The sequence below is a fragment of the Gallus gallus genome, chromosome 20 (assembly GCF_016699485.2).
Source record: "Gallus gallus isolate bGalGal1 chromosome 20, bGalGal1.mat.broiler.GRCg7b, whole genome shotgun sequence".
Lineage (NCBI taxonomy): Eukaryota > Metazoa > Chordata > Aves > Galliformes > Phasianidae > Gallus > Gallus gallus.
This window is the reverse complement of record NC_052551.1, coordinates 2,242,383-2,253,004: the sequence shown is the minus strand read 5'-3', so window position 1 is coordinate 2,253,004 and position 10,622 is coordinate 2,242,383. Positions and strand designations below refer to the sequence as shown.

General features: G+C 47.3%; 1 protein-coding gene and 1 long non-coding RNA gene across 2 annotated transcripts; one reads left to right on the top strand and one right to left on the bottom strand.

Annotated features, from left to right (window-relative positions):
• Positions 1-705: 705 nt before the first annotated feature.
• LOC121107326 lies at positions 706-1,610 on the bottom strand. The gene is made up of 2 exons (XR_005841244.2): positions 1,496-1,610; positions 706-892 (listed from the first exon to the last, which is right to left on the bottom strand). It is a non-coding gene; the product is annotated as an uncharacterized LOC121107326 (long non-coding RNA).
• Positions 1,611-1,687: 77 nt separating this feature from the next.
• LOC112530124 lies at positions 1,688-6,156 on the top strand. Its single transcript, XM_025142405.2, has 5 exons — positions 1,688-1,828; positions 2,093-2,218; positions 2,786-2,947; positions 3,209-3,298; positions 3,659-6,156. The coding sequence occupies exons 1-5, from the start codon at positions 1,757-1,759 to the stop codon at positions 4,904-4,906; spliced, it is 1,698 nt and encodes a 565-aa protein (XP_024998173.2). The 5' UTR covers positions 1,688-1,756; the 3' UTR covers positions 4,907-6,156.
• The last annotated feature ends 4,466 nt before the right edge of the window (positions 6,157-10,622 follow it).

Here is a 10,622-nt window from a genome sequence, read left to right as displayed (position 1 = left end):
GCCACACAGGTCTTCTTCAACATCATACACATGTGTTTTTGGCAATGCAGGGAGCTGTTGTTTATTACAGGAGCACAGGCTGCAAAAATTTTGCAGAAGGTGCTCAGGAAAAACACCCTTTGGATGCATTTAACTGTCATGCAGTGGATTTGCATGGCTAAGGGGAGGGAAGAGGTGGGGGATAAAATAACTTCTGGGCCTCTGACCATTTCTGCAAATGTTCACAAAATAAACCTCAGACAGCTCCCAGAATATAAGGGCTCATTTTCACTGGTTATTTCTCATATGCAGATTTGAAGAAAATTGATGGTATCTAACTATTTTCCTCTTTCTGCTTATGGTTTGTGGAAACCAGTAAATGCAGATATGCATCCAAAAGCTAAGAGGGAAAAATGATTCAAAAAACGCTTTTAGATAACCTTGAGTTCAGGGTTTTTCCACACATTGATATATCTGCAAAAAAGGAAAATCCTGTTTCCCCCCACAGCCCTACTGCATAGCAGGCATGTCTATGCATCACAATTTTCTCTTCTAGGAGATTTCTGACAGCCAGACTGTTTGCTCTGTTGTTCCGTCTTCACCTGCCAGCACATCACAGGTGCTGGGGAATCTGATTGCCAGAGGACAGCTTCGGGAGCCCCCTGAGCCTCTGAAGCCTGATGGTGTATCAGAGCATGGAACTGCCAAATTTCAAGAAGCATTGTCTTCATTTACCTGATGGAAGTATATGTGTTTATTTTTATGTCAGCTTGTCCAGTCTCCTTTCCTATAAGAGGTAGCAGTAACGTTTCAGCTACTCCACTAACGGCAGGAGGACGTCAGATGGATGACACGTGCTGACAACAGGATGGTGAGATTTACCTGTGACATTTCCAATTGGGAACAGTCATTCCTATTTGGAGAAAACAAGCATTTTGATATCCCATTGACAGTAAATACCTCTCACGCTTTGAATACCAGCATGCCAGGTATGTCTTCTATACCTCTTGCTGCGTTACCTCTGATCCTGGCACACATCTGGGTAGGACCAAGCCTACAAAATGCAATATATATTTTCCAAACTTCACAACTCTCCAGGTTCTTTGTAGTTCTGCTTAGTATTTGCCAAACACCCTTGACATGTGTTGGCATATTTGAGCACAGGCAACCACCCACAATGATGGGTGGTTTAGAAAACAATTTCAACAAAACATGAACATTTTAAGAGAAACAGCGACAGCAAGAAGGAGCACCATAACTACATTATGGTCAGATTGGATATATTGATACCATCAAATTTCATCTTGGGACATGAAGAAATGACTTTGGGGAAAACATTTTTACCAGAAAGATGGTGTGGTTTCAGAACAGGTGAGCATGAAGGAAAGCATAAAGGAAGCAGGGGGGTTGGAGTTGATGATCTCCACAGGTCCCTCTCAAACCCTACAGTTCTGTGATTCGGTGAAATTAACTCAGGGACAATCCTGAAAGGAATTTGTGCCTCATGCAGTGCTACCTGTGATGGAAGAGAAAAGCTAGTCCAGGCACTATGCTCAAAGGAGCTTGCCATGAGTGCGCCCGGAGGGGCCTCCATGCAGCTGCAGGGTTGCCGGGTGGGGGCACGGTGACATTGTGATGACATTATGATGCAACAGTGCGTGAGCGTGACATGAAGCTGCAGGCTGAGGCTCCGGCTGGGGTGGCCTCAGTTCGCTGCAGCTCTAGCGAGAGGTGGCAGCGGAGGGTCGCAGCTCCCAGAGAGTTCCTGTAAGGAGCCATGGAGCGCTGTGGCACTGCTGGATTCCGAAATCCAGATGCACTGCTGAGCATAGCGGGGAAGAGCGGAGAGGTGAGTGCTGCTTCCTCAAGACAGGGCTGAGTGCAGCAGCCTGGGCTATGTGGGACTGCTCTGGGGCTGGAGATGCTCTCCAGAGGCTGAGGGGCATCTTCTCATGCCGGCGCTGGGGAAGGCTTGCAGGGAATCGCGCCTTTCTGCACATCCCGGCATCGGGTTAAGAAGTGGGAAGGGAGCTGCCAAAGGGAGCAGAGGTGGGCTGGAGAGGGGACTGGAGTGCCTGAGTGTCCAAGCATGTCTTTGTCTTTGTCTTTCTAGCTCCGACCCGGAGGACGGAAAATTGGAGCAGGAGGTAGCGGGCTGCTGGACCTCCCACTCGGGGTCAAAATCCCTGTGCAGCCTGGCACCAAGCCTGTCTTCTGCAGGACAAAGCTGGGGGAAAAGGTGAGAGGAGGAGGAAAGGGTCAAGAAGGCCTCTTGTTTCCTGGGATTGCCATCATGCCAAGGAGGCCTTGGGGCCACCTGCTCTGCAGAGGGAACTGCGGCCCATTGCTCCAACTGTGTGGGGGAATGAAGGGACGCTCCTGGCTCCACAGTAGGGAGACAGTGCAGGGTTTACCAACAGCAGTGCCCGGTGGTCAGGAGAGGTTCTGAAAATTGGGCTCTCCGCACGGACGAGCTTGCCAGCACCAGTTCCATTACCGTACCTGGCACCGGGCAAGCAGGTGGCTGGGGCCCTGCCCGCAGCTGCTGGCAGCGTGTTGGGATGCCGGCACTCACCTGGCACAGCCAGAAATGTGGAGACCGGGTCATTCCTGGAGGAGGGTGCAACCTTCTCCTGCTTTCTCTCTTGGAGGACTTAGAAAAACCACTTAGAAATGCACACAACGTGCTCATTCTCCAACTGGGTGTGCAAGAGGCCAGCCCGTGTGTGTGAACAGCCTGGAAGCGTCTTTGTCTCTTTGCTGCTCTCTCCTTCCCCGTTCACACTCTGCAACACATCTCTTCCAGCTTCACCAGCCTTCTCCTCATTTTGATCTGGGAGATCCATACTGTCGCCATCTGCGCACAGAATACAACAGCCTGCATGACCCACATCTGCAGGACTACCACAACCGCAAAGACAACCTGCAGAACCTGAAGAAAAGGGGCTTAGTCACCAAGGATGGCAAAGTAGGTTTGGATGTTGGGCTGACCAACACAGGTCTCCTTGGGAGGAGCTTCCAGGCAGCCGGGAAGAGGCCTGGCACCGCAGGGAGGAGCCCTCTGGTCCCTGCGAAGGAGGGAGGAGGCAGCAGCCCCACAGCTGGGGAGGGGAGGGTGGAGAGAGGAGCAGCTCCCCTGCTGCTGGGGGCCTGCACATTTGTGCAGGAAGGCCACGTGGGTAGCTACCTCGACAGTTCTTGGGAGCCATCTGCCCTTGTCTCTCCGTAGGTGGTCTGCACGCTGAAAGAGTTCAATGAGTACAGGCAGTACCTGACCAGGCTGAAGCTGGAGCGCGAGCAAACAAAGAGGCGAGAAGAGGTAGGCAAAGCCCAGTGTTGGCAGGCACGTGTCAGTGGCATTGCACCGAGGGCACGGGCTTTACTCGATGGATCTGAGGGAGATGGGGAATGCAGAAAAGGTGAGGGCTGGGCTGGTGGGCCAGGCCCTGAGGTATGGAAAGAATAACCCAGCTTGGGGCTGAGTTATCGTAGCGTGCTGGCGTGAGTTGACCTGGAAAGTTGCTTGCTTGCACACAGAGCACTGTGGCAGCCATTCTCTCCTGCCCTCATTGCATGGCTGAAGCAGAGTGGTGGCTCTCATCTGCATAAAGCATCATCACACAGGGTGGGAAGCACTTTCTGAGACAAAACTGAGCCTAAACCCACTGTTCCCTTCCAGGAAAATCTTGGTCAGATATCCAGTTTGAAGAAATATGCCCACACCCTGACGATGAACGTGGACAAATCTTCCCTGTGCTCAGCCACTACTGTGGACTCTTCAGCCACTACTTGGACTTGGAAAGCCAGTCCACTGCAGCCTCACAAACCAGCTGGCCCTCCTCCACGCAGTATTCATCAGTCTGGTCAACGTAGAAGGCTGAAAATGTCTTTGGTTCAGCAAGACCTTCCGGGAGATTCCAAGAGCAGAGGACGTACAATGAAGTTGCCTGTCAAGTTGCCTAAACTTGAGACAAGCAGCAAAGGTGCCAAGCTCCCTGGAAATATTCATACTGAAACTGCCTCAGGAAGAAAGCCACAATTCCCTGGAGGTCATGAGGTGCCGGATCCATCTGCTGGTGCCTTAAGGAGGGCCTCCCTCAGAATCAGACAAAGATTGCCAGGAAGTACAGATAGAGCAGAGTCTTCGGAGATGTCCCCTTCCAACCCTGACCATGACATTGGACTGCTGGCAAGGAAGCTCGTAGCGAGTGTGCTGAAGAATGTTGGGAAACCCTTGAAATCTAGCAGAAGGGAAGCCTCTGACAAAGCATCCTCGCAGGCTTCCCTTCACAAAGCCACCCGAGAAGCTGCTGGAAGTGTCTTGCAATCCTTTGTAGCTTCTCACTCTGAGCAAGAGTTTGGTGCTGAATATTCTGAAACCATGGAGCTTCCCACCAACCATCTCCCTCCGCAGCCATCCCAGGTGCCTCTGTCATGGCAGAGCTGGAAGGAAGGACGAGGCTCATCAGAAGAGCAGAGCCCAGCAGCAAGCAAGAGAGAAAAGTTGCCCACGATCCAACCAATACGAAGCGCTGCTGAGGTCTCTCGCCTGAGTCGCAGCACTTTAAAGTTGAGCACTGAAAATGCCATCTCCAAAGTGAAAGAGGAGGAGCAAGAAGAATTGCTTCTTAGGCGTGCCAAAACCATTGTCACTGATGCAGTTTTAAGAGCAAAGAAAAATGTAGAGAATGAGCTGCAAGCAAAGGCCTTAAGTGCAGCGTTGGATGCCAACACCATGGCATCTGGGACGGTGGGCTCTGTATCAGCGCAGAGCTCGAAGGCTCAGGCTGCACGTGGGCTACAACTGAGCTCCAGGAGGCCTGTTGTCAAAGAGCCCTGCCCAAGAGGTGGCAAGGAGAGCTGTCCCTCTAAGGACCTCCAAAGCTCACCTGACCTCATGCCCCCCATCCGGGGAGGCTCTGAGTGAGTTGCTCCTGGCATGCCTGAATACATTCAGAAGTCCCTGGATTGCACCTCTTTCACACACATGTGGGAAACCCAAATGGAGCAGAAGCCAGGGAACACCACCAGCACCTTCCCCTCCACGGGCCTGCAGTCTGCCAGACAGCCCATCCCTCCAGCACGTCCCAATCACCCTGCCCAGACAGGAGCTCGGTGTGCAGGGTCGTGTGTCAAGGCCATGCTGTCCAGGCCCGAGGAGCTCAGGGCACCTCCTCCAAGACCAGAATGAAGCCTTTCTATGACTCTACGACCATACAATTCACTGTTCATGTTTGTTAACCGCATCACACTTTTGTTCTTCAGACTTAAGAGAAACCGTACAACATTATTGCTGATCTTTAGCCTATCATCAGCAAAGAAGGACTCTGAAATACTCTGGAAGTGTCTCCTGAAAGCCATGATTATGCACTGACCTCCAGATTTACTGCATGTAACCTAATTCATTGCATTTTCTACAAGATGGTCAGGAAAAAAAAAATCGATAGTTATTTGCATTGAGAAAACCCTTCTCACAGCAAAAGCACACAGCAGGTGTTGCTGAGCTGTGTTTAAGCCTGACCCTTGGTTTATTTGTTGCACAGATTTTATGACGTTGCAGCATCTTGACATCCTTAGCAGGTATCCTTTCTGATGTGGCAATTTCTGGAGTATGCTTCAGGGTCAAGTAAGCCTCTGTGAGCAGCCAGTGTTTGATTGCTTAATTCTGCAGAGTGTATGTGTTTATAGCACAACTCTCCTGTGCTGCTACTCTCCATCTGAATTGGCTCTACTCCACTTATTCAGCCACATACAGGGAAAATGTTTTTGTTTTCCCTTCTTATTCCGCTGATGAATCCTGAAGCAGTGAATTTGGAACTAGACAATCTATGAAGCCACTTCCAACCCAAGGCATTCTAGGATTCCATCAATCAGAAGCTCTGCAGACACTCTGATTGGGTATTCTGCAGCATATTCAGATTGCTTGCAATGTCATGTTGGTTTAATAGTGCTGTTAAACCACACAGTGTGCTATATGTTCTACTTGTCAGTATAATAAAGAAGAATGCCGTATTTTTCCCCCTTAACATCCACCATTTGAACATGTTGTTCCATTATCCCATCCTGCTCATGCCTTGGTCACTGTGTCATCTACTCTGAAAGACAACCTCATACGCATGTCCAAATGAAGGGGAAAGTTCCTTGTTACCTACTGCAAAATAAACAAATAAATTTAAAAAAATTAAAAATTAAAATAAATTGTCATTTTTGGGGGATTCTTCTATTGTTCTATTGGTACAAATATTGTTCTATTTGTCAGGAAGGAGAGGCATACACCATTTGGACTAAAGTTGCTATTTTTGTGAAAAGGCTTACTCTTCCAGTATTTTTAAGCCGGAGTCTCTCTCTTCCCCTGCGTCATATGAGTCCCACAGGTTGGCAGGATGAACCCTCTGCATATTGATTGTAAGATTTCAGAAAGCAAATCATCACTTGTGCTGCATTCTTTGACCTGCTTCCCATGCAGCACTCCGCAGGCACTCTGGGAAGGTTGCAAAGACATCCCCAGGGAGGTAGAGCTCATGGCCTCAAACACACAGTTTGGAACTAGCAAAGTTCCACCCGCTCTCTTATATCATCAATATTCTTCTCAGACTCACCCTAATTTGTGGTCGGATTCACGAATTTGTTATCACACATCTACTGGATTAGAGAAATCCATCGTCGCTTTTCAAATTCATCACTTCACTTTCCCATGCCTGCTGGATTAATGAAATGGATGGTATTTTATCAGATCAATTATCAGATCTAACAATCTGGGAGGAAAAAGGGAGTGGGAAATAAAAGGTTAGTCGGTGAGTAATATTGGAGAAGACATACTGAAGTGAACGATTTTCTATTTATTACAAATAGAGGATAACAAGTTAATAAGAGAGAAAGCAGAATTTGGGTAGTAACCATCACATTGCTGTGATGAATTGTCTTATACACATCGCATATATTTGTTAACACTGTAATGAGCTGTGCCAGAGAACTCTGAAAAATGTCTTGTGGAGTTTAAATATTAGTAGTTAGCGGTTCTTCTTCTGTCTTGCCTCCACAGCCACTAGAAACTGTCTGCTCATTTACTTGAACTTGTTCCTCCTCTTCCCAAAAGGGTATCATCATAGAATCATAAATTCACAGAATGACTTGGGTTGGAAGGGACCCCAAGGATCACGAAGCTCCATCCCCCCTGCTGCAGGCAGGGCCACCAGTCTCCCTATTTAATACCAGCCCAGGCTGCCCAGGGCCCCATCCAACCCGGCCTTGAACATCTCCAGGGATGGGGCATCCACAACCTCTATGGGCAGCTGTTCCAACACCTCACCACCCTCTTAGTAAAGAACTTCCCCCTGATATCCAACCTAAATCTTCCTTCCTTCAACTTAAAACCATTTCCCATTGTCCTACTATTACCTACCCTTTCCCCTCCTGTTTATAGGCTTCCTATAGGTACTGAAAGGCTGCAGTGAGGTCACCCTGCAGCCTTCTCCAGAGGTAGGCTCACATTTCCAACGATGAAAAGCCCAAAATACAAGCAGTGCTTCAGTGACCTTGTGGGAACACCAATCTGGTGCTCAGCCTTCAGTCACTGGGGATCAGGATCTGAAAGATGTCAGTTCTCTGCTGTGAAACCACGGCAAGGATGTCTAAGCATCTGGTCTTTTGCAGTGAGGGGTGTAGAAAAGCATCATTTTACTTCACAGTACTGGAGAATTACAGGCCCATGCATTATCATGATCATTATTTCTCTGCATTTCAGACATAGAAAAAAATAGATTTGCTCTCTCCTTCTAGCACAGCAGGCACCGATGGGACTTAATTATCTTCTAAATAATTTTGGTCAAAAATTAAAAACTAAATCTAATAAAAAGATTAACAGCAGGGTTTTATTTATGGGCAGAATCTGACCCTTCATTGACATCAGTTAATGTCTCATTGGTGTTGAAATGACAGATAAGTCTTGTACCTTTGAAGTAGAATGTTGATCAAGCTGCTTTGTGAGTGCGATTCCAGCCAGAACAGAACAGTGAGCACAGACACTTGCTAACCACTAATTATAATATCTCCCACTGGCAAGAAGCTGTCCTGACACGTTATGAAACACATTCGAGTTTCATGAGACATGCTGAAACTTTGATCTATTTGCAAGTGGACATTTATATCAGAAATGTCCGGGCTGAATTTCGTTCCTTTCTAATCTCTTTTCTCCCGTGCACCCCTCTCTCATGTGGTTAAATGCAGTACTGACAACTCAAAATACTTGGAATTAATGGCTCACATCTGAGAAAGCGTGAGGAGAGTGGTTTGAAAATCATAATAGTTCTTAAAAGGAGTACCAATGGGGAGTTGTATTTGCTGTCTGAGGCCCAGCAGGATTAGGGTGACTAACACACTCATTAAGAGACACAGGCCTTAATCACCATAACCTTGCTGACTAACAGCTTGCTTTCCTGAGGAATGCATGCATCCTGACAGGGGTTGTCCAAGATGAAGAAACTCATGATCACAGAGTGTGTATGCACAAGGATGACAACATGGCCGAGCTTCTCACTTCCAGAAGGGTCATGAGCAGTGTGAGTACTGCTTCTGTATTTTCACCTGTCCAGTAACAGGTTTGCACCACTGCTATGGTTGATGGAAAATCCAGAGTGAGGCTGTGTGAGTTGCTTGTATGACCAAAATGTTTTTTTTTTTTTCAGAAAGCTCCACTCTGCTGTCTGATCAACATCTTGTCAGTTCTACTGCACTGTGGAGCGCCTACATCCATTTGAGATGCCAGTTGTGGTAAATCAACTACAGACATCTGCTTCCCCTTTGCCCTTTACGATAGGTGGTATGTATCTTGTTGTCCCCCCCAATATGAAGTTCTTGGTATGCAGCTCACAGGGACAGGAATTTGGCAGGTCTTGTAGAACTGCTGCTCCTACCATCCTGCATTTAAGTCCAAGCCAAGCTGTGGGAAGTTGTGGAAGGCACTGCATTTTCAGAAGGATCAGAAGACGGACACTCAGCACTGCTAACATTGGCCTTCTGATGCCTTGTTGCTTGGCGTATTCAGCAGTTCTGATAAGTATTTTGTCACTCTCTGCAATGCCTTGGAAACATACACATGACTCCTGGGTCACTCCAGCTTGGTGTATCCAAACCACAGAACCACAGAAGTTGATGCTCTTGGTCACTACCAAGACAAGTCAGATTAAGATCGATGATGTGTGTGTATAATTTGTACATTAATCTTCTGTTACTACTCTATGCAGCTCTAACATCAGCAGCATTAACTATTCACTCCCTGATCATTTCAGCCAGGCAGAATTAGGAAAGAACTGTAGTGAAGCCTTTGTAAAGGGCATAAGACACATGTTGCTTCAGGGAAGGACATCTGTTGGCAAAGAAGAAGGAAAACAACAGCAAAGCAACCCAGCAAGGATAGAGAAGAAGCAGAGGAAAGAAACAAGACTGGCCTGCAGCAAGTAAGATTCTCTCTGAGCAGAATGGATCAGAGGGGATTTTTTTTCCTCCTTGCACAAAGTTTTGACTTTCCATTGAAAGCAGAAAACCTCAAAAAAAAAAAAAAAAAAAGAATTTGTTTTCAAGAACTGTCAACAAAAATCACTTAAAAAAAAATCTGGGAAAAAAAAGGAAGAAAATAGCTGAGGAATGGCTGTTTCTCTGAGATACAAAGCTACCACCAAGAAAAGCATACATTTCTTAGATGGCAGTGGAGGAACCTGCTGGAGCCTGTCTTCTGCTTTGCAGGGGGGAGAGGAGCTCACCCACACCCAGCAGAGCAGCACCAAACACCAGCAGAAGACAGCTGGCTGCCTGGGACCAATCTCCCACTGGCGTGCAGGGGCAGGAGCAGCTCAGAACGCAGGCAAGGCTTTGGAAGGGGTTGTGTAAATGGGCTGGTTCAGCTGCAGAGATACTTTATGTGGCAGAAAAAGAGAAGAGCCATTTTGGAGCAGGGATAACCTCTCTGCTGTGCAGCTGCCCCAGAGTGGGAGAGGTGAACTGAGCCAAGGAGACTGAGTTCAGGAGAAAACTGTAAAGGGCAGAGGCAGGTCTTGAGCTGTCCTTAAGAACCAAGAGCCAACCCAGGAGATGCTTTATATATATATATATCCAAACAAATAAACAAACAAAATTAAAAAAAAAAACAGTGAAAACAATGATGGACTTCTTGTGAGGAACAAAAAGTTATGTCTTGTGTGGCAGTGGATACACCTTACCAAATTCATACAGTGAAGCTGTAGCCCTGAAATAATCAGCACAAGCTGCCCCTGAATAGCCTCTGTGCTACAGAGTTTGAAGTCATGGCTGAGAACAGCTTCTTAATGCACTCAGGGGCAAAACATTAAATGTAGAGGTTGCAGGTGGAAGCCAGTACTGCTATCATGACCTTCTTATCATCTGTAAGTGCACTGGGGCCAACACAGATACAAGCAAGCTTTAGGGAAGATCTCAAACAGCTGCCAGAGACAAAGAAGCAAAGCAAACCAACAGACTTGCTGTGGCAGTTTCACAAGCTCAATCAAGTTTTGGCTGAATGGAATACACAGAAAACTTTTGTCTGAGATTTTTCCAGGACGATCAGACAGGGATGAAAGGTAGTGCAAAAGGTGTTGGTGCGAACTCGGCTCAAATCCAGACTAGATTAG

Excerpts from the sequence above, each read along its gene's own strand:
- LOC112530124 (XM_025142405.2), top strand. The coding sequence starts at position 1,757 with ATGGAGCGCTGTGGCACTGCTGGATTCCGAAATCCAGATGCACTGCTG. Across the intron at positions 1,829-2,092 it reads TAGCGGGGAAGAGCGGAGAG|CTCCGACCCGGAGGACGGAA; the intron begins GTGAGTGCTGCT and ends TTGTCTTTCTAG. Across the intron at positions 2,948-3,208 it reads TAGTCACCAAGGATGGCAAA|GTGGTCTGCACGCTGAAAGA; the intron begins GTAGGTTTGGAT and ends GTCTCTCCGTAG.